This window comes from Amblyomma americanum, chromosome 6 (genome assembly GCF_052857255.1).
Source record: "Amblyomma americanum isolate KBUSLIRL-KWMA chromosome 6, ASM5285725v1, whole genome shotgun sequence".
NCBI classification, from domain to species: domain Eukaryota; kingdom Metazoa; phylum Arthropoda; class Arachnida; order Ixodida; family Ixodidae; genus Amblyomma; species Amblyomma americanum.
The window spans coordinates 135,076,737-135,099,529 of record NC_135502.1 but is presented as its reverse complement, the minus strand read 5'-3'; the positions used below and the strand labels follow the sequence as shown (position 1 = coordinate 135,099,529).

Sequence of the window (22,793 nt, the reverse complement as noted above, 5' to 3'; positions counted from 1 at the left end):
GTTCAAGTCTCCGCAGCAATTTCCCCGCAGATAGAGAGCAAACGGGAGGGGTTGGGCTCTGTCGGACTACCCTTTCCACTCGCTCCGCGTTCGAAGCTCCGGGATCGGCGTAGTCGTAAAGCTCCTGCATCGCCCTGACGTACTCGACCAAAGATTCGTCAGGGGCTTGCGTGCGCAGCTTCAACTCCCGCCGCATCCGCAGCTGGTAGTCGTAAGGAAGGAACTCCTCCCTGAACATCCTGCGGAAATCGGCCATCGTGCTCGCGGTGTGGCCGACCAACCGGTACCACCGAGCGGCCTGATCGCCGAGCGCAACAGGGATCACTCTCCGAAGCATATCACGCTCACTCGTGCCTGTTGTCTGACCGTACTGGTCGAGGAGCCAGCAAAAAGTGGTTAGCGCTCGTTTGATCGCTGTAGCCACTGTACTTGGGGATCGGAGTTCCGATCCGCGGGCTGGGCTGTGCGGATTGCAGCGCGTGCTGCAACAGCGCTGGCCAGAACTTCGGCGAGATTTGCCGCGTTTGCGGGTGTCTCGCTGTCAGGAGCCGTGATGAGCGGTGACCTCGGCGCATGTGGCGCGGTCTCGGTTGTGCCGTTTGGCAGGTGTGAGACGGAGGGCGATGTGCTCGCCTGTTCCAGGCGGCACGCGCCGATGATGGGTGAGCGCCAAAGGCCTGGCGTGCTGGTACCGTGGCATCTGGCGGAGTTTTCCGGCGTCCCACGGTGTTGCGTACGTCGCGCCTGCGACGGTGTGTCGTCCCCGTCCGTTGAGCTGATTCCGCTGCAGGAGTGCCTGGGGCAGGGCGTTCCCTTAGGCCCCTGGCCGAGCTCTGTGAGCCACACTCAGATCAGGCAGTGTAGACTGCGGATCCGCCATGTTCGCCGGGAGCGAGTTGCTCAAACGCGTCTGCGCGTGAGAACCACGTTGGGCGCCAGTTGTGGGGGTTCTTACTAAGCCGTCGAGCCTCCTTTGAGGTCTAGGCCGTGAACTCCGAGCTCCCGGTATCGCACACCACGCGCGGCCGTTCTCCACGGCGGCGCAGCAGAAATGCGAAATAAACACACAGCACGGAACAGGACGCTTTGCCCGGGGCCAAACGTTTATTGGGTTCTCCCAAGTCGCTGGCTGCTGGAATCTTGATCTGCGACCCTTGCCGTCTGGCTTGGTCGTGCGGCTGACGGGGCAAGATGGCGACAACAAAGAGGGAAGAAGCGAGGTAATTACCTGACGTCCTCTCGCTGTCGCGGCTCGCTGAAGTCTCTCTCCGGCCACGACCGGTACCCGCCGATCTCGGCGCACTTGCCCGTTGTCATATTCGGCCAATCAGCGACCGCTCCTGCGGCGCCTGGCGGTGCGCGCTTGCGACCGGTTTTTGAGGAAGGAGGCGGCGCAGCGCTCTCGAGCAGACCATCTGGCTACTCGCCCGTGGGGAAGGAGGAAAGCTTCCGCTTTCCTGCTTCTCCACGGCGCGCCCCGCCGGCCCGAGAAGGGTACGGCACTCCGAAACTCCCACAACCAATGCTTGCACCAAGTTTGTATTCGGGTTAGATCTTGTTGAAGGGGTGTCAGCAATTTCAGACAATTGTGAGCAATTACGGCACAGCCGCTGAAAACGCTTTCATGTCTTGATCGTACGTGTAACAGCCGGCAGAACTTTTTTCAAATATACGAAAGTGTGGCCTTTACGAGACGTGCATGTCGCACAGTCGTGGTGCCTGAGAAAATTTAGTCTCATTACGTGTACATAGTGTTTCTAACAATGCAGAGTAAACTATTAAGTTTTTCTAATAGAAGGTATTTGCAACGTAGTCCGCTCATTTCAGTGGCGCAGCCAGAAATTTTGTACGGGGGGGGGGGGGGGGGGGAGTCATGTTGCAGCGCGGCCTCCTCATTGAATTTGTGGAAGGATCAAACGCAACAATAATAACTGCATTGCCAATGACAATGCCATTGTGTGTCGGATAACGCTACGCACTGTCTAGACGAGTGAAATATGTATTTTTAAAAATAAAATAATGAATTGGTACGTCTTAAAAATCGTGGCAGACATGATTACAAGACATAAAACTGAGCAGAGGACAAGACACAAGAGAGAAGGAAACACGACGATCTCGTCCTGTTTGCTTCTGTTCTGTGTCTTGTCCCCTGCTCAGTTTTATGTCATGTAACTATGTCATACCAACTATCCCTTATCGTTCACTCGTGGCAGACATAACTGATACCAATGCTTCCATGTTTTTGCGTATTAATTAAGTAAAGAAAATATCACACGAAGTCTAGAACGATATCGGTCCGGAACCGGCAAAGCAGTGCATGCCGCTGATATGAAAAACGTAAAGGCCATGAAATTAGCAAGTAGAGGACAAATATTTTAATGAATGTTTGTAGTTCAAGAACCTTTACATTTTTGTACGTATGCAACGGCCAGGGAAAAATCTAAATGACGCTGTCCTTCGTTCCAGTGTACTGCGCAGCAGCAGCTGTCGCCGGTCATGTATTGCGAGTAATTGCACCGAAATTTTAGTCTCAATAGCGAGCCATCGGTAGGCCCTTGAAACTTTGTGCTAGGATTGCGTTACATGACTGCAGGTGCATGGGAGTTGCCACGCAATCCAACTCGAGTTAGCAATGTCTGCGCCAAAATGTCTTTTCTAGTCTGAAAAAGAGACTGTAGGTATAATAATAATTGTTTTTTTGGGGAAAGGAAATGGCGCAGTATCTGTCTCATATATCGTAGGACACCTGAACCGCGCCGTAAGGGAAGGAATAAAGGAGGGAGTGAAAGAAGAAAAGAAGAAGAGGTGCCGTAGTGGAGGGCTCCGGAATAATTTCGACCACCTGGGGATCTTTAACGTGCACTGACATCGCACAGCACACGGGCGCCTTAGCGTTTTTCCTCCATAAAAACGCAGCCGCCGCGGTCGGGTTCCAACCCGGGAACTCCGGATCAGTAGTCGAGCGCCCTAACCACTGAGCCACCGCGGCGGGTAGACTGTAGGTAGCAAAATTCAGAAAGACCTCCGGCGCCAGTGGTTGTTTTGGTCAGCGGTACGTGTCAGTTCGAAAAAAAAATTTCGGGATGGGCTGAAGCCCCATAAGCCCCCCCCCCCTCCTGCTCATTTGCATATCTTGTTTGTTCCATCACAGAATCACAATTGAATGATATAATATTGCTTAACATGCAAGAGCCACTGCCTCTATCAGCATAATCTTAGATTTGGAGTATATAAGGTAGTGAAAATTCTTGGTTCTGAGGATGTATGCTCAGCATGTCGGTGCTGCATGACTTTTTCTCGTTTGCATATTGTTTCTGTAACTTGATCTGCGTGTCGCATCATCTTCCCGAGTGACGAAGCGTCCAGTGAGCATCTGCAGTTCTCCCCTAGTCAAATCTTTACCATCGCCAATCTTGGTGAGCAACGAAGAGAACGTATACCGTTGTTCTGTCTTACACCTCTGTCAGGGGGAAGTAGGACAGGTGGTGCCAGGGGAGCGCGCCCGTATTGTAGACGCTGCCGCCTTTACGCGGCCTCTTGTACACCTGAGTGGCACGCACGGGAGGGAGCTGCCTCACGTCCCCACTGAGAATCACATCAAAGCGTCCGAATGGTTCGGTCATACGTGAGGGGAGAATTTCTCTGAGGCGGAGGTGCAAGCCTGACGACAGCATGCTAACCTCGTCTATAATGATACAACGAACGTCACTGAGCACCGTCCTGAACGTATTCAAATCGTCGGCCGAAAGGCCATTTTCCTCTCTCTTGTTTGTCATCACAATTTTAAATGCCGAGTGTACGGTCACTCCATTCAAATCCACGGCCGCCTCGCCGGTGGTTGCACATGCTGCATATGCATTCATAGCACTGTTATTCTGGCCATGTCCATACGTTATAGTACGCTTTCGGCAATAGCGATTATACGCACTCATAACCAGCCGAAGTGTAAATGTCTTGCCACAACCAGCGGGGCCCGTGAAGAAGATTTGCAAGGACTTACCTCCTTTGTCAGTCACACGATGTATCACCTCTCGAATGAGCACTCTTTGTCTGTCGTTAACCATTCTCATTCGAGCATAGAAGTCTTCAAGTGGAATGATATCATCTCTTCGCCGAACACGAGGGAAAGTTGCTGACACAACTTTCGAAGGCAGCTTCTCTGGTAGCAACTCAATGTTTTCATTCCTCCCCATCAGGGTGACTACAGTGTGTGGGAGTTTCGGAGTGCCGTACCCTTCTCGGGCCGGCGGGGCGCGCCGTGGAGAAGCAGGAAAGCGGAAGCTTTCCTCCTTCCCCACGGGCGAGTAGCCAGATGGTCTGCTCGAGAGCGCTGCGCCGCCTCCTTCCTCAAAAACCGGTCGCAAGCGCGCACCGCCAGGCGCCGCAGCAGCGGTCGCTGATTGGCCGAATATGACAACGGGCAAGTGCGCCGAGATCGGCGGGTACCGGTCGTGGCCGGAGAGAGACTTCAGCGAGCCGCGACAGCGAGAGGACGTCAGGTAATTACCTCGCTTCTTCCCTCTTTGTTGTCGCCATCTTGCCCCGTCAGCCGCACGACCAAGCCAGACGGCAAGGGTCGCAGATCAAGATTCCAGCAGCCAGCGACTTGGGAGAACCCAATAAACGTTTGGCCCCGGGCAAAGCGTCCTGTTCCGTGCTGTGTTTATTTCGCATTTCTGCTGCGCCGCCGTGAGAACGGCCGCGCGTGGTGTGCGATACCGGGAGCTCGGAGTTCACGGCCTAGACCTCAAAGGAGGCTCGACGGCTTAGTAAGAACCCCCACAACTGGCGCCCAACGTGGTTCTCACGCGCAGACGCGTTTGAGCAACTCGCTCCCGGCGAACATGGCGGATCCGCAGTCTACACTGCCTGATCTGATGTGGCTCACAGAGCTCGGCCAGGGGCCTAGGGAACGCCCTGCCCCAGGCACTCCTGCAGCGGAATCAGCTCAACGGACGGGACGACACACCGTCGCAGGCGCGACGTACGCAACACCGTGGACGCCGGAAAACTCCGCCAGATGCCACGGTACCAGCACGCCAGGCCTTGGCGCTCACCCATCATCGGCGCGTGCCGCCTGGGAACAGGCGAGCACATCGCCCTCCGTCTCACACCTGCCAAACGGCACAACCGAGACCGCGCCACATGCGCCGAGGTCACCGCTCATCACGGCTCCTGACAGCGAGACACCCGCAAACGCGGCAAATCTCGCCGAAGTTCTGGCCAGCGCGTTGCAGCAAGCGCTGCAATCCGCACAGCCCAGCCCGCGGATCGGAACTCCGATCCCCAAGTACAGTGGGTACAGCGATCAAACGAGCGCTAACCACTTTTTGCTGGCTCTCGACCAGTACGGTCAGACAACAGGCACGAGTGAGCGTGATATGCTTCGGAGAGTGATCCCTGTTGCGCTCGGCGATCAGGCCGCTCGGTGGTACCGGTTGGTCGGCCACACCGCGAGCACGATGGCCGATTTCCGCAGGATGTTCAGGGAGGAGTTCCTTCCTTACGACTACCAGCTGCGGATGCGGCGGGAGTTGGAGCTGCGCACGCAAGCCCCTGACGAATCTCTGGTCGAGTACGTCAGGGCGATGCAGGAGCTTTACGACTACGCTGATCCCGGAGCTTCGAACGCGGAGCGAGTGGAAAGGGTAGTCCGACAGAGCCACCCCACGTTTGCTCTCTATCTGCGGGGAAATCGCTGCGGAGACTTGAACGAGCTAGCTGTGGAAGCGCGCCGGGTGCAAGCCGAAATCTCGGCAGCCCGCGCGTACCGGCCCCCACCACCTCCATCGGAATCACTGGAGCCCAGCTGCGCCTGGAACGGCAGCACCCGCCCACGAAGCGAGTCCGCTCGGGCACCGGCTCATGGCGCGCTTTTCGAAGTCTCGGATCGCGCCTTGGATCCCTACTCATACGGGCTCAGGGCAACAGAGGTCACACGGCCGGGAGTCTGGTCAGCCTCTCGCCAACCGCCCGACAGAGATTCCCAAGGTCGGTCAAACGATCGCGAAGGGATTACGCCTCCAGACGGACAGCGTCACCGGGTGGAAATGCCGGTTCGGAACGCGCTCACGGATGGCCGTGCGCGAGAGCAGCCTCGTCCGTCCCTGTACCATGCACGGAACTCTGTGCGCTGTTTCAACTGTGACCAAGCGGGTCACATTGCACGGGCGTGCCCTGCCGGGCCGGGAAACGAGGCAGGCCGCCGGTAATGGCGCCGGCGGCCGTGGCGGAACCGGGCGATGCAGCCGCAATCGCTGCCCCTTCGCTGTTCAGGGTCGGAACACCGATCAGTGTGAGTGCTCCGTTCATAGAACTTGCAATCGCAGGATTTACGTTCAAAGCACTGCTCGACACTGGCGCGAGCACATCGCTCATCGGAGACGAGGTCGTCTCTCACCTGAGACGGAAGGGCATTCAGCTGCGAAAGCGCAACGTGCCCCTCCAACTCGCGCGCGGAGAGGCGTGCTCCGGCGGTGATGCGCGTCTTGTCGTACGCTGGAATCAGCGTAAACGACGACACCGCTTCATTCACCTGCCTGAACTCACGGTCCCCGCCATTCTCGGACGAGATTTCTTGGCAAAATCGGGAATCGTAGTTGACATCGGCAACGGCGGCTACCGGGAAAGCCCGTTCACGCCACTCAAGCCGTTCGCTACCGCGCCCGCCGCGACTGCTCGGATGTCTAACGCCGAAGGGGGAGATGAGGAATGCCTCCCGAGAGAACAACGCTCCCCCCCAGCCGCTGGAGTCAGTAGCTGCGGCCTGTCCCCGACCCCGCGCCTTTTGTGCGGACAAGGACGACAAATTACACGGTCTCCTCGCGAACGCGGGTGACTTGACGGAGCGTGAGCGCGGCCGCATATTCTCCTTGTTTTTAAGCGACTTCGAGGAGATATTTACGGACCGCCCCGGCTGCACGCAACTGGTGCAGCACCGCATCGAAACAGGGGACGCACAGCCTTGGAAATCCAATCCCAGACCGGTCAGCCCCGCCAAACGGCAGGCGATTGACGCGGCGCTGCAAGAGCTGCTCGATGCGGGCATTGTTCGTCGTTCAACGAGTCCCTGGGGGTTCCCAGTCGTACTCGTCCCCAAAAAGGACGGTAGCTCGCGCTTGTGCGTGGACTACAGGCGATTGAATGCAGTCACGCAGAAAGATGCGTACCCCTTCCCAAGCATTGACGATATCGTCTCAAACCTCGGCGGAGCGAGGTATTTTTCTACTCTGGACGCCAGCAAGGGCTATCTCCAGGTAGAGATGCGACCAGGCGACGAGTGCAAAACGGCATTCACATGCCACAGGGGTCTCTACGAGTTCGTTAGGATGCCCTTCGGTTTGTCTGGAAGCCCGAGCACCTTTCAGCGGCTGATTGACCGTGTGCTCGGCGACGCCAAATGGCATCACGCCCTCGCCTACCTGGACGACATCGTCATCTACTCCCGTACCTCGAGGAGCACCTCGATCATCTCGGGGATGTCTTGGGAAAGCTCAGAGAAGCAGGCATCACACTCAACCCCGCCAAAGCGCAGCTGTGCAGAGCGGAAGTGAGCCTACTCGGCTACCGCGTGCGGCGCGGACAGGTGTCCCCGGACCCGGAGAAGCTTCGTTCGATCCTGGAATTTCCAGCGCCGAACGACGTGAAGGCCGTGCGCCGCTTTCTCGGGATGGTGGGCTACTACCGCCAGTTTCATTCCTAACTGCATACGCCTGCAAGCCCCCTGACAAAACTGCTAAGGAAGGCAGCCCCGTGGGAATGGGGAGAGGAGGAGCAGACGAGCTTTCGTCAACTGGCTCAGGCCATCGCCGACACCGCGTCACTGAAACTGCCAGACCTAAACAGGCCATTCGTGATCCAGACAGATGCCTGCGATTTCGGAGTGGGCGCAGTGTTATTCCAGAACGAGGAAGAACAACTCCGACCCGTGGCATTTGCCAGCCGTGCGCTGACGCCGGCCGAGCGCAACTACACAGTGACGGAGAAAGAATGCTTGGCAATCATCTACGCACTACGAAAATTCGAGATGTACGTAGAAGGAACCAAGTTCACGGTCGAAACTGACCACATGGCATTGACATGGCTAACCCGCCTTCGTGAGCCGAGCGGAAGGCTCGCGCGGTGGGCCCTGATGCTACAGCGCTTCGAGTTCGAAGTGCGGTACCGAAAGGGGGCCACAAACGTGGTTGCTGACGCGCTGTCGCGCGCGCCGGTGATGACCTCTCCCCAGGCGGTGGAGAGGAGAAGCCGCCGCAGCAACTTCCCCACGCGTCGGGAGAGCAGAGCCGAGGGGATAAAGATCTCGCTCGATTGCACGCGCATCTCGTTGGTGTGCAGGTCCCCATCGAGCGGGCATTCAGCAGAGAAGAGCTTATCAAGGCTCAGCAGCAAGACTCGTACTGTCGGAGGCTGGTCGCCGGTCTTAGTGAAGAGACGGACCGCCCGACGAATCTAATCAAAGAGCCCCCGCGGTGGCTGAGTGGTTATGGCGCTCGGCTGCTGACCCGAAAGACGCGGGTTCGATCCCGGCCGCGGCGGTCGAATTCGATGGAGGCGAAATTCTAGAGGCCCGTGTACTGTGGCGATGTCAGTGCACGTTAAAGAACCCCAGGTGGTCGAAATTCCCGAGCCCTCCACTACGGCGTCTCTCATAGCCTTAGTCGCTTTGGGACGTTAAACCCCCAGAAACCAGAAACCAAACCAGAATCTAATCAAAGGGCGCCGGGGAACCGCAGCAAATGCGGTAGGCGCGAGCTCTAGTGCAGCTTGCAGTGCTGCGAGTGAGCTGGAGAGTTTCCTGCTTGATGCTGACGGAGCTTTGCTGAAATACGTGCCAAGCAAAGAGGAGTCAAACGAGTGCTTCAAAGCCGTCATCCCGCACCAGCTCAGGCACGCTGTGATGCAGCATTACCACGATGCGGACGGCCATGGGAGCGCGCCAAAGACATGGAAGAAACTCTGTCGGTTTGCTACCTGGCCTGGAATGAAGGTTGAAGTACGTAAATACGTACAAACCTGCCATGTCTGTCAAGAGAGAAAGCCGAGAGGGGGAAGGCCGCCCGGCTTGCTTCAGCCGATCGTGAGCACAAAGCCATGGGAAATCGTGGCGTGCGACATGATCGGACCGCTGCCGCGCAGCAAAAGAGGGCACAGATTTGTGCTGGTGGTCACTTGCCACTTAAGCGGGATCGCTGAACTCTATCCGCTGCGAAAAGCCACTACGAAGGAGAACCTGGCGAGAATCTCAGGATTATTCTGCCGTTTTGGGTTCCCCGACCGGTTGATCACCGACAATGCATCGTACTTCACGTCAAAGGTTTTTCGTGAAACGTGCGCAGCAATGGGAGTACGGCAGCAGAAAACAACGTGCTATCATCCACAGTCCAATGTGACAGAGCGTCGCAATCGCGATGTGAAACCTTTGCTCGGGGCATACGCCCGGACGCACAGCGACTGGGACGAGCACCTCGACGCCATCACCTTCGCACTGCGAACGAGCGAAAACCGCTCTACGGGCTTCACGCCGGCTTTCCTGATGTTCGGGAGGGGGTTACAGACGCCAACGGACATTGTCCTTGCCAAAAGGAGGGATGCTGCTCCGGCCCAGACGGCAGCTGCCGACTACGCGCGGCGTGTGCGAAAACGCATAGAAAACGCAGTGAAGGAGGCCAGCCCCCCCCCCGCAATCGCGCGAGAGCCAGGGCGAGCCAGAAGGCGGCTATGATCGAACGCATCGGGACTTGGAATTCCAAGTGGGAGATTGGCTCTCAAACGCAACCACGCGCTCAGCGATGCGAGCACGGGATTTGCGGCAGGCCTCGCGCCCAAATGGGTCGGCCCATTCATCGTTGCTGAGAAGCTGTCGCCACTTAACTACAAGCTGAGGGGTCCGAACTCGGCTCGACTCAGCGGGCCCATCCATGTAGGGGAGCTGAAAAGGTACTTCCAAAGGGAAGCCGCCGTGGAGAGAGAGGTTCCGGCCACGCGAAATCGCGGGGAAAGGTCGCTGACCCCGACGCACCCCTACAATACCCGCAGCAAGCGAAAGCGCTGCTAAGGGGACAACGGGGCGAAGGGTGCCCCGAGCCGTGCCGAAGGCTGATTAGCGGACGAAGGACGAAGGGCCCAGAAGATTGCACCCACCGGCGAAAAGGGGTGGACGAGGCCGCAAAGAGGTCAATGGACTTCAAAATTCCCAGAAGGGGACCACGCGATGACCCCCGCCAACCCCTGCTCCTCAGTCGAACCGTGACTTTTCCAAATGGCAAGCTGCGACATATTAGAGCCGAAGGAAAGAGCCAATGGGGAGCTCAAATGTGTTTCCCAGAGGACACTGCGGGAGGACGGTCGTCAGCCCCCAGTGACCGCGGCGCTCACTTCGAACGCACCACCATGGAGGCAACCCGTCAAGTGTCGGTGGGGCGAGCTTCCGGGCCTGAGCGTCCAGCTGACCACCAGCGGCAACGGGCTCGCCGGCCATCGGCACGAAGAATGCGGGACCAGCCGGCGCCGCGGCTCCAACGCAGGACCCCTGCCGCGACCGCGGCAGCACGGAGACCGCGTCGGACGTGGGGCGATGAGACACCCAGCGGCGCAGCGGCCACAAGCAGGGCCACGGCCGCGACCGCGGCAGCACGGAGACCGCGGTGCAGCGGAGTACCACGCCGGCGGCCCGCAAGCACCTGACCCCTATCACCAGCGTTCGGGGGCCGCGCCCGCACCTCGCCACCCAGATCGGGCAGCCGGGCGCCGAGGACCCGCTTCGGCCGGGACAGCCGGACCCCGGTGTCGGTCCGTCGCCACCTGGGCGCATCAGGCCGGCGATGCGCCGCCGCGCTCATACGTGAGCGTGGCGCCGTGGGACCGACAGCTGCAGGTGGAGGCGGGCCTGGCGCGGGAGCGGGTCCCCTTCCATTTTTCCGGGGCAACACCATCACCGACCACCTGGCGGCGCACCCGGAAGCCGTGATGCCACCAGAGCCGACGGCCGCCTACTGCCCGGAGTGCGGCGTCTTGATCATCAGCCGGCGCACACACGTCGCCTCCAGCTACCACCGGCAGCGGCTGGAAGGGAGCGGCCTGGACGCCGAGGTGGTGCGGGCCCGGATGGCGCGGGACCCTGTGTTCGCGGCGCAGGGTGCTTCGGATGGAGGTCGCCCCGGAGTCCCGAGCCCTGGTCGCACCACCCGGGCCAGGGACCGCGCCTCCTGCTGCGACGACAACCCCAGCAGACGACGACATAGGAGACCTTGTCATGGATTTCGATCTGCTGGGGGACCTGGAAATTGTAAGCGGCCAATAAAGGTAAAGGCTTTAATGAGATCATTGCAGTCTACCGTCCGCTGAACTCAGGGGACGTTCGGTCTTTAGGGAGGAGGAGTGTGGGAGTTTCGGAGTGCCGTACCCTTCTCGGGCCGGCGGGGCGCGCCGTGGAGAAGCAGGAAAGCGGAAGCTTTCCTCCTTCCCCACGGGCGAGTAGCCAGATGGTCTGCTCGAGAGCGCTGCGCCGCCTCCTTCCTCAAAAACCGTTCGCAAGCGCGCACCGCCAGGCGCCGCAGGAGCGGTCGCTGATTGGCCGAATATGACAACGGGCAAGTGCGCCGAGATCGGCGGGTACCGGTCGTGGCCGGAGAGAGACTTCAGCGAGCCGCGACAGCGAGAGGACGTCAGGTAATTACCTCGCTTCTTCCCTCTTTGTTGTCGCCATCTTGCCCCGTCAGCCGCACGACCAAGCCAGACGGCAAGGGTCGCAGATCAAGATTCCAGCAGCCAGCGACTTGGGAGAACCCAATAAACGTTTGGCCCCGGGCAAAGCGTCCTGTTCCGTGCTGTGTTTATTTCGCATTTCTGCTGCGCCGCCGTGAGAACGGCCGCGCGTGGTGTGCGATACCGGGAGCTCGGAGTTCACGGCCTAGACCTCAAAGGAGGCTCGACGGCTTAGTAAGAACCCCCACATGGTTAATGCCCCTTAATATTGCTAAAACATGTATCATTTCTTTTCATCGCAGGCAATCCTGCATTCTCTCTAAATTTGTTCTTTTTGGTCCTGAAGTGACTTCCGTGCTTACCTAAGTATTTGGGCATTACTTTAACTCATACCCTAACATGCATGGTTTTCACATACACGAACGTCGCTAATGACGCTAACCGCACCCTTGGCTTTCTACGTCGCAATCTGTACCCCTTCCATCAAATTATTATTAGTTTACCGAATTTCCGTTCAACCTGAATTAGAATTCGCTTCAGCAGTCTGGGACCCTCATCAGTCAAACCTCTCACTGACGCTTTAAAAAAAATCGCGCTATCCGCTTCATTTATTGTGATTACTCATATTATACTAGTGTGTCTTCTCTTAAATCCAGGGCCTCCTTGTCTAATCTTGAAACCAGAAGAAAAATATCTCGATTATATGCCAGTTCTATAAGTTTTACCATTCCTCTTTAGTAGCATAGTCAAATCAGCAGCACATCGTCTCTCCAGCCGCATTGATCACAAGGCCGTGTACCTTCCCCCTGCAAGAACTGCATCTCATTTCCGATCTTTTTTTTGTCAAACCATCCCGGTGCTGGGACGATCAGCCGCCAGAAGCTGTGCACCTTATCAACTCCATAGAATTCAAGCAAAAGATCATCTTGTATTCTATCATGCCCATCCCTCGTGTAATGCCCCATACCAGGGGTCTTTGAGGTAATAAGTAAACAAATACAGAATTCACCCGAAGAGGTCGACGGCCAGCGGTGGCCCGGCGTCGGCCAACTATTGCTAGGCGTTTGCCAGTGGTCGGCAATTGTTTACCTTTTTCCATTCATAGGCCGATGCAGCATGCAGTTGGCTAGTCGTTGACCGACGGTGGCCCGAGCTAAGTAGGTCAAGCACATCGGCTACCAATTTAACTCGAGGCCAGCGGGTTACCAACCATCGGCCATTGGCCAATTTCCCTTGCGGTGTCGCAGGACCCTAGGTACGGCAAAATTAGCGGTCCAATCCATGCTGGGAATATATTATTCCACACCAGGAATGCATGCGTACTGATCCATGTTCTGTTGCCATCGCGGACAAGTGGCGCCGTCTGTCACCACAGCCGCGATTCTTGTTTGTACGGCCATGGGTAGTCTCGAGCAGAGGTGGGCATTTGACCTCAAAAATCTGAACCTCACCTCAACTTCAAAAAGAATTTGCCGACCTCACTCAACCTCAACCTAATCAGTTGAGCTTGAGGTCTCCTTAGACGCCCTCACTTCACTTTTCCTGAGGCCACTGCTGACCTCACTCAACCTCACCTCAACCTCAAATGGTGAGGTTGAGGTCGGCTCCTCGACCTCTGAAAACAAACGAAAAACAAAACAAAAAGCGATTGAGAAGTTTTTCAGTTAAAAACAATTCTGAGAATCCTGTGAGACAGGAAAGCCAAAACGATGATGGTATTATTTAATAAGGTGTGTACAGACACTATTCATGTGCACGCAATAGGAGAAGCTTATAATCTGGGATGAACCCTCATAGAGTATATGGCCTGCGGGCAGGGGTGTCCCGTACGCGGTTACCACCAGTACGTCGGTTAGTACTTTATATGTGTCAATATTTGGCAACCTGCTTCGTGTATACTTGTTCGTATTGGAAGCCTCCCGCTCATTCACGCACGAACCGGCAATTGACAAACACAACCCTTCTACACCACCTACCAGAAATTGGGAGGAGGGGGAGGTATTCATGATACTCCTTTCAGGCTTGAGAATAGTTACCGAATAAAAAGAAACTGGTCATCGATGTACTTTCCAAAGCGACGGTTATGCAGACGCATATCAGTATATTTCGATTTTCCAGCTCTATTCGGCATAGCGAGAATGCTCTTTTCAGTCCTCTATATGTTGCCTTCGAAAACACTTAACAAGCGGCGACAGTAGTACACAAACAGAGGCACGTTGTATTTGTGTCTGTGTAGAAGCGAGCGGCTTCTTTTATTAATGGGAAAGCATTAGATGGCTCACTTTCAAGGTCATTTCCGCAAAAAAGTGTCCGCAAGAAACGACACCATGCGACGTCACGAGCCATCGAGTCACGCGACGAAGATGATGACGTCACATAATTAATCAATGCGATTGTAATTAGGTAACGTTACGACTAATTAATATAATTAATGATGACATCATGTGAGTGTGGCGTCATACCAGGTCACGTGACAGCGATGTAGTGTGCCATCAAACCTAGTCACGTGACGATGCTGTAATATATGACTTCACACCTACTCACGTGACAACGATGTAATTTCTCGTCATACCAGGACCCATCCACCCCCTCGCACCCCAATTTCAAGATCCATATGGATCCCACATTACTACACATGCGCGCATGACGCATTACAAAGAGTGCCCACAACCCGGTCCACATTAATGGCATCGGATTGTCCAGCAGGTAAACGCGCCAGTTCCCATGTATGACATACTGCAAAGATCATGCAACGACACATGCCATTGACTATCGAGATGATGGCGATGATGATGATGCTAACAGTGTATCCTTATGAGCCCGGGGAAGTCTGATATAACGCTACCAAATTAAAAGTTGCCAGAATATTGATTATTTATTCTACATTACCAGCAACCGAAGACAATTATTGTGCGGGTAAACAGGAATACCTGCAGCTAATAATTAAGGATGATGATGTTGATGTTCCTGGGAGGTCAAAACCCTCCCCCGTTTCCATTTCCCTCCAGGTGGCGATGGTAATGGTTTCGAAATCCTGGGAATTCTCCGATGACTCGGTGAACCCGCGGAATTTTGAAAGAAAGGGCTAGATTACGTCTTCGAACACTGTGTCAACTATTAAAATCACACGGGTCAAAACAACTGGCCTGGAGTGGGCAGCGTGAACCGCTCTCTCTGTAAAGAGCACCACGGCTCTCCGCTCAAATTTCCCTGCAGCGAAATCTTTTTCCGAGCCCCCCCCCCCCCCCACCCCCCCCCCCCCACTCCCGGGAAACAAAAAACCGCCTAAATACTCATACGCCTCAGCAGAATTCTGGGTGCCATTTCGTCAACCAGTCTGAGACAAGCTGCTTTAAGTCAATCACTTGTTTTCCTTTAAAGCTGAACTAATCAATGGTACACCAGCATCTTCGACGTTTTTTACCCACGAGCACCGCGCGAGCATTCTGCGAAGCTGTTTAAGGTAAACGTTGGGTCTTTGCAAAATAGATAAAGGAAAGATAACGTGTAATGCCTGGTGGTCTGCAAGGCAGGCCGCCAACCTAACTGGTTCCATACGAGAAAAGGAAAAAAAGTGATTCGAAACATACAAACAAAAATCGCACACTAAAAACAGAAGAAAACAACAGTGTGCCTCATTAAACATCATATTAGAAGGTTTGAAACTGCGACACGATAAGCAGCACAGCGCGAGCATGTATTCAGTTCCATTCACACATCCGCATTAAAAAAAAAAGGAAAAGGAATCAGCTACCACATCACCATACATTCATAATAGTTCTGCATTTTGTCACCGCTACAACACCGCTATGCTGGTGTGTACGCCTTGTGTTGCGGTATTTCGGCACAATAAGCGAATTTACAAGAAGGAACAAGGAACCAGAAACCAAAAGAGAGGTTATTCGGAAGGATAAAAAAGTGAAATTATATTTGCATCTGCTTTCATTACGGAACGGGAATATACAGAATGAGTGTGAGATTCGAAAGGGGAAGTCACCGATCAAAAGCTTCGACGGTGTTATAGAGGTTTTTCTTGCTTCGTGCTTTTTTAATCAAATCAGCAGGTATCCTTGTTAGGAACCACCTGAATGACATTCTCTCGCCTGTGCTGTCTACTCCAGTTTCTGTTACGTCCGCTTGTAATGTACAGCAGGATCCCCTTTATTCGACTGCCACGGGTCAACGAGAGTTACGTGCTTTGCGCGCTCCCGGGAGTTTGAGCCAACCGGCAGGCAGCTACGGGTGCTACGCCAGCTGTGCAAGGGGGATTGAGAGTGGCGTGCTGTGACAGTAACACTCCTTCCGGGAAGACCAGATAGGCGCGTCTTCCTGTAGGCTCGGACTGAACGGACATTACGGCTCAGCACCGGAAGCTAAGAGGGAACTGTGGCATCCGATTGTCCAAACAGGGGAAACCGAACACCAAGCGTCATTGCATGAACACTGCGGTGATGCGCTAAAACTCGTCGGAGCGGCACTCGTCGGAGTAAGACGTGGCATCTGCAAAAAGTCTCGACCTCAAAATTTCGACCTAACTGAATGACGACCTCACTCAACATCAAACTCACGCGTGTGGTTGCAAGGTCTGATTTGCTGACCTCACAAAATTTCGAGCCGTTGCCGACCTCACCTCAACCTCACCTCACAACGTGAGGTTGAGGTCGAAACCTCATGAGGTTGCCCACCTCTGGTCTTGAAGCAGGAAGAGCGCGCGCCGCTGCCCCGCTGCATTCAGTCGGGCCGTGGAACGGCTCTGTACCGCGCGGCGGCGGCAAACACTAGAGCCGGGCGAACTTTCTCTTGTGATGGTTCAGTTGACGCGCTTAACTTTTTTACAGAACGAGAAGGCACAATTAACAACACAGAGCGCGAACTTACAGCTGCATTTAATGGTGGCAACAGGGACCTTCCCGATTTGCATAGTTAACTGTAGCAGGGCGGACTTTTGGGCTAGTTGGTACGTGAACGACCACGACGGAAATTTCATCGCAAAAAAGAACGAAACACAGATAAGAGGGGAGACACCACAAGCGCTTGTGGTGTCCCTCCCTTGTCTTTGTGCTTTCGTTCTTTTTTCGCGCTGGTTTCCATCATGTTGCGTAGTTAATCAAATGCGGAGTAGGTAGGCTAGCACGCACGTTTTACGAAGATAGCTTCGAAATGACGTCGCATACTTTGTCACATTCTTCAAAGCCGCCACCTTGAGTCAGAGGCCGGACAACAGGAGTAAGTGAGGACTTGTTGAGGATCAATAGAGGACTTCCTTAGCACAACACAACATCCTCAAAAATTAATCCTCAGGACGTCCTGAGGATGTAGTTGTGCTTTTGGGCTTCGTTCTGGATCGAGTTGTATCCAACATATAAAATAATGCTATCAGTTTCTTCTCTCTCTCTCATCTCTCGGCATCCGTCGGACATCCAAAGATCTCGCAGCAGATATCCTTTGTACATTTGAAAGGAACAGTCCGACCCCCGCGTTGCTGCATCTGGGTGCGATTATCTTATCAACCCGATCGCTTTCTTCGCCTTCACTGGCGGCGGCCACCAGCCGACTCCACGCGAAGGCGGTGAACGAGAAAAGCTCCCGACAAACCCATGGAGGTTGCATATGGTGTGGCTGTGCCGACGCGCTAGGTATGGCGTTTTTGTGGAGTGTGCACACCCCATCCTCGAAAGGGATGGAATTCTTCGCCTGAATGCCTCATTATGGAGTTGCCGACTGGCGGAAGCCCCTACCCTGCCTCCGTGACAGATAGCCTACTGAACACTGTGTCATATTTTCAGTCGACTAGAAGTAATCTTGGCGAGATGTCCCAGTTCGAAGACGTCCGGAGCGAAACTTCAAATAATTTGTAAAAGATCGGAAAATGTCTCCATGTCTAATAAATGTCTAGAAAGATATTTCAAGATATGTACTTTTCAGTCGATGTTCTGTAAATGTCTTCTAGCTCAGCTAATGCTCCACCTTCTGAGCTACAAGATGTTTTTAGAGGACATTTCATAGCTGGCTCAAGATAACTTCTAGACACCCAAAAACGTTTGTCAGATTGTAATCGTCAAGATAAACAGTCTTATAGAGATGTCAACAGGCCATTGAGGCAGTTACCAAACGTTTATAAAATGCCTAGATAAGATATATCTCGTCGGCTGCTTGCAAAAATTTTTTTGACATCTTGATACATCTTGTAGCTATCTTCTAGTGCTTCCACAACGTATGTCGTTTGACTAGCCAAGATTTCTTATGTACTGCTTAATAAAGGCATTCACAGTGATCCATGCAAGCACGCGAAACATCAAAGAATACTAACCCTGCACTCGCCTTATGCTACCAGGAAAGCTTCACTCATCCTTATATACCCCACCCCAATGGCCCCTGCAATGTCTATGGGGAGAACTGCCGATCTACAAAGTTGTACTGAAGGCAATTTCGTCTCTGTTGATTTATTCTTGATGGACTGGAATTAGTCTGATTTAAATGCAACATTCTGTTAGCTGCAAGTCTTGATTCATACCAGAGAAAAAAAGTAAACTCGGAAATGAAAGCTATTTTATGGGCATGCACACGCACTACATAAAAAAAGTCATGTAAAATGTCTTGTAGACGTCTGTGAAAGGCATCTCAATTTTAACTAAAACATCACTATTAGATTTTTGTGTGTTTGAGACATGTACTGTACTCATCGAGTGGCCAGGCAGTTTACTTTTGGGGACAGCCCAAAATGAGTCGTTGAGACTTCCGATATTGTCATACAAGTTTGCTGTCATGGACTGTCATTCAAGCCCGTGGAGACCTCTTGAATTGGCCTTTGAGATATCTGCAAGAAGTCTTGCAAAAAGTCTTGTAGCTCAAAAAAGTGGGAGCATTAGCTATATAGCTAGAAGGTGTCTACAAAGTGTCTCAAGAGCCTAGAAATGCCTTGTAATCGTCTGCAAGATGTCTTGCACATCTTTCAAGACGTCCTATAAACATTTATACCTGTCGCAGAGGTCAGTTAAGATGCCTTCACACGGATTGTTTATCCTGACAAGGCGCATTATATCTGCCTAATGGATAGATTGATGCTCAATGGGCAGGGATTTTGTTGTCACTTATGTAGTAGAGGAATTGGAATAGCATGTTCAGGGCAATAAAATAATCCTTCTGTAAGCAGTGATGCATGCGTGTACGCCTTGGTAGCATATGAACTGAACTTTTTTCTGTTGTCATGTTTCTGATGGTCACGCTTCTCTCTACGGGTTTCCTTTTTAAAGCTAAATGTGCACTGCAGCTAGATATAGCTCAGACCATAACACATCTTGTGAAGAGGCTTCTGAACCAAAAGGTCTTGAAGCCGACTTGCTTAAGCGGATTAATAAGCGCCTTACGTAGCTGGTGCAGGCATAAAAATCCTCTCTAAGACAGCTTCCAGACATCTTGGCTAGATGTCTTCCAGAGAAGTATCAAACAGCGTCTTGTCGATATCTTTTGTAGTCCAAGATGTGTATGACCATTACAGACATTTCAAGACAGCTACAAGATATTGTGAACTCAGCCGGCAAGGAAGCCCTATGCAGTCTGGCCTCTGCCGCCACAACTGTGTTCAATTATCTTCTCTACCCAATCGCTTTGTTCACCTTCATAGGCGGCCGTCGCCACCCGCCAACTCCTTGTGGAGTCGTATTCACACGAGAGAGAATGCCACCTCTCGAGGCCTGTGCACATTTAGTGACAGGACGCTCCACATGTGTTACGTAAAATAAAGTGAAGGATACAGTACAAGCTTGCTTGTCTCCCTGCATAAAAGGTACAAAGATCAAGAACTAAAATTTAGGCATTGTCAAACCTCGTTATAATCAATACTGATTGAGCACATTATTGGGTAAAATGAGCTAAAAGCAGTTTGCTTGGTCAAGCTTCTCAAGATCATCATAATCAGCCTAACTTTGCCCACTGTAGAACGGGCCACGGAACCTGCTATGCGCTATATTTTAAACAGCTCAGCTGCGGTCGGCGGAAATACAAGGAACATATGCACAGGATAAGAATCTAGCTCACATTCTTATGTATGCACAGCAAGAATAAGTAACCGCTTGTGCGCTGCGTGGTGACCAGGCAAGAATCAGCACCTTACGGGCACGACACACTGTGCACTGGCAGCTGTGGTGGGGAAACTGGCTACTTTCCGCCCACAGGTGCAGTAAAGGACCGGTTGCTACGGTGACATGAACCAATTGCCAGGAAACAGAAGTGTCACATTTCAGGCATAAACCTAAAGCTGTCTGCACAATGCACAAACAGTCACATGAATGAGATCCACAAGTTTACATCTGCCTAATGTTAGCTTTTCTGCTCAGGTTAGTAGTTACACGAAAATAAGCATTGCACCTACATCAAAACTGGAATCCATGGGACAAAGACCCCGGACATGAGGTCTTGCCTTTCCTGGACTAAAGTTTTCATTTTCTTCTTGAAGTAAAACACATGTCCGTACATGTTCAGTTTCAAAAAGAAGTGAACTTCTGGCAAGCTGTTGTTGAAATGAAAACTTGGTATCTATATAGTGCATTGGTAAAGGAAAACTTGCGATTGCATTTTTATTTGTGGCACAACCACTGCAGCTAATACACCCTGTTCAAACTCTTGATGCCTTGGAGATGCAGCACTGATATGTGCCAAAGGAGTTTTTCATTTTTCCATCCTTTGGATGCTATTCATTCATTCTGCAATTGTGTCCCTGATGGACCTGTCAGTCCGACTAGGATGACAAAGGCAAGTGAGTCATAATGTTGCACACCATTTCCTGAAAAAGAGAAAAGTTTAACAGGCAACTGACAGATAAGCTTCGAGATAGTCTTTAGATAGCTGAGTCTTGACCCCATAGCAAATATCACTCAACAGACCGATAAGTTGTATTGATGCACTGGACTGGTGACCCAGTAGAGTCATCCAGTTGAGCGGGTAAATGATCATAGTGGCGATGAATGCAGTGTCTTTGAAACACTGCCCTGAAAAAAATTTTTTTATAGCGCAGCGAGATATCATTTAATAAAGATCTGCCAAAAGCATAGTGTATAGAATGCTATGAGGTTTCCTCAGAAAGTGCAGTTGTATACATATATATCATGTGTGCCAACCCTCTGAGACTGCTGGAGATGGCCAGAGAGAAACAGCAAGTACAAAGGCTCACGACTTGAAATAATTTGGTGTAAAGAAGAGCAATCTACATGATAGGTAAGAGGACTGCATCTCTACTTTTTTTTTTCTCTACACAAGGATATATAACTAGGCCAGTTGGTATGGATTCATACTTAGTTTGCCAAGTACAAATTCAATGGCTCATTTCCCCCAACCAGTTTCATGGGAGCAGTCACCACACTTGCAGGATAACTCAGATAATGAAATTTAGAGTTCCAAGCACAGTCATCAACAAGTGCAGAGCTTATTGCTGTTTGTGGTACAGTTAGCCAAATAATGCAGGAGCGTCTCGCAGATGTGCTGTGTCCCATGGCTTCAAGGCAGCCCTTACAAGAACTCAAATCAACCTTGGTTCACAAAACTCACAACACTCAATTGCAAATGCATCAAAATGCTCTCAACAATAGGTATGACATCATTTTCCAGTACCTGCCAGCCTACAGTATTAACACTGGCAAAAGCTTCACCGACAAAGCTCCCCGGTAAGCTTGCAGCACATAGCACTGTCCAGGTCCTATTGTCTGCAACCAGTTCTGCCAGACAGCTTAGAGTTCTTGCATAAAAAAACCACTCTGGCCAAGTAGATTTCTTTGCACCTGTCGACCTGTCACCTCCGCAGTCGCAACATGATCGTTGGAACTGTATACACTTCCCAGCCAACCTCTCCTGCTGTGACAGTACCACTTTGTTATGCCTCATGTGCCTCACACTTGCAAATCCTCATCCTACTTTGTAAGAATGGCAGAATATTTGGTGCGCAACAGCTGCGGGTGTGGAGAAACCATCACACACATCCTATGGCTGTCTTTGCTTCTAGTCCTTGAATGATACAAATGCTGTGTTAATGCATTACACTCCATGTCGTGGATTTTGTATGCACTGTGCTTGCAGGTATTGTAATTTCGCCGAGTGAGGAGCAGATCCACTTGATGCCACAAACTGGGGAACATGTTAGGGTGCATGCTACCCTGGTGACCAGATTAAGGTTTGGTTTATGGGGGTTTAACGTCTCAAAGCAACTCAGGCTATGAGGGACGCCTTAATGAAGGGCTCCAGCAATTTCAACCAGCTGGGGTTCTTTAATGTGCACTGACAACGCACAGTACACGGCCTTTCACATTTTGCCTCCATCGAAATTCGACTTCTGCGAACGGGATCGAACCCGCGTCTTCTGGGTCAAGCACCCGAGCACCACGGCAGCCGCCAGATTAAGGAAACAATGCCATGACAATAGTAGTGTAAATGAAGGAAATGATGTACAGCAAGATGTGTACGAGGAGGATCAAGTGAAGAAGCTGTACTGCATTGTAATGCCTGTACAGAGGATAAATGGTAATTCTTTAATAATCATTGCCTACATGTGTACGATGGAAAGCGAAGCTAGGTGACGTCACGAAGGGCCTGTAGTGTGATAGCTATTAAAGTTTTATTCCAGTTACAACATTCTGTTAGCTCCTTTTGCATTTCAGCAAACAGTTGAAAAATTTTGGCACGCATCTCCAAAAAACATAAATGGTAACACAAATGCAGGAAAACGCGACTTTTAAACAGACAGCAAATACAATGCTTTCATGTGTGCTGCAGTGCAATGTATGTAGAATGCTGCCTGCACTGTTTTGCAAGGTTACAAGCCCCTGCTGTTAATGGACTTCATTTCCTTGTATAGACAGTACGACATGCAATCAAACAAAAATCTCATAATGGAGAAAAATACAAATTGTTCTTTCATGGTGCAAGGATACCATCTTTCCAAGGAGGCCAGTGATTTTCACTCTGCCAAGGAAGTCAAATGGAGGCAAAGCACTATGCTCTGATTAAAGGAGTCCTAGGAACAGAGCAGATGCTTTGGTGTGCTGTTCAATGCCAGGCTATTGAATGCTGTGGATGCACTGCCACCTGTGCTGCAGATG

General features: G+C 52.2%; 1 protein-coding gene across 1 annotated transcript; it reads left to right on the top strand.

Annotated features, from left to right (window-relative positions):
• Positions 1-4,844: 4,844 nt before the first annotated feature.
• On the top strand, positions 4,845-6,294 carry LOC144095526 (uncharacterized). The gene has a single exon (XM_077629228.1). The coding sequence runs from the start codon at positions 4,845-4,847 to the stop codon at positions 6,210-6,212; it is 1,368 nt and encodes a 455-aa protein (XP_077485354.1). The 3' UTR covers positions 6,213-6,294.
• The last annotated feature ends 16,499 nt before the right edge of the window (positions 6,295-22,793 follow it).

Coding starts and splice junctions, on each gene's coding strand:
- LOC144095526 (XM_077629228.1), top strand. CDS start 4,845: ATGGCGGATCCGCAGTCTACACTGCCTGATCTGATGTGGCTCACAGAG.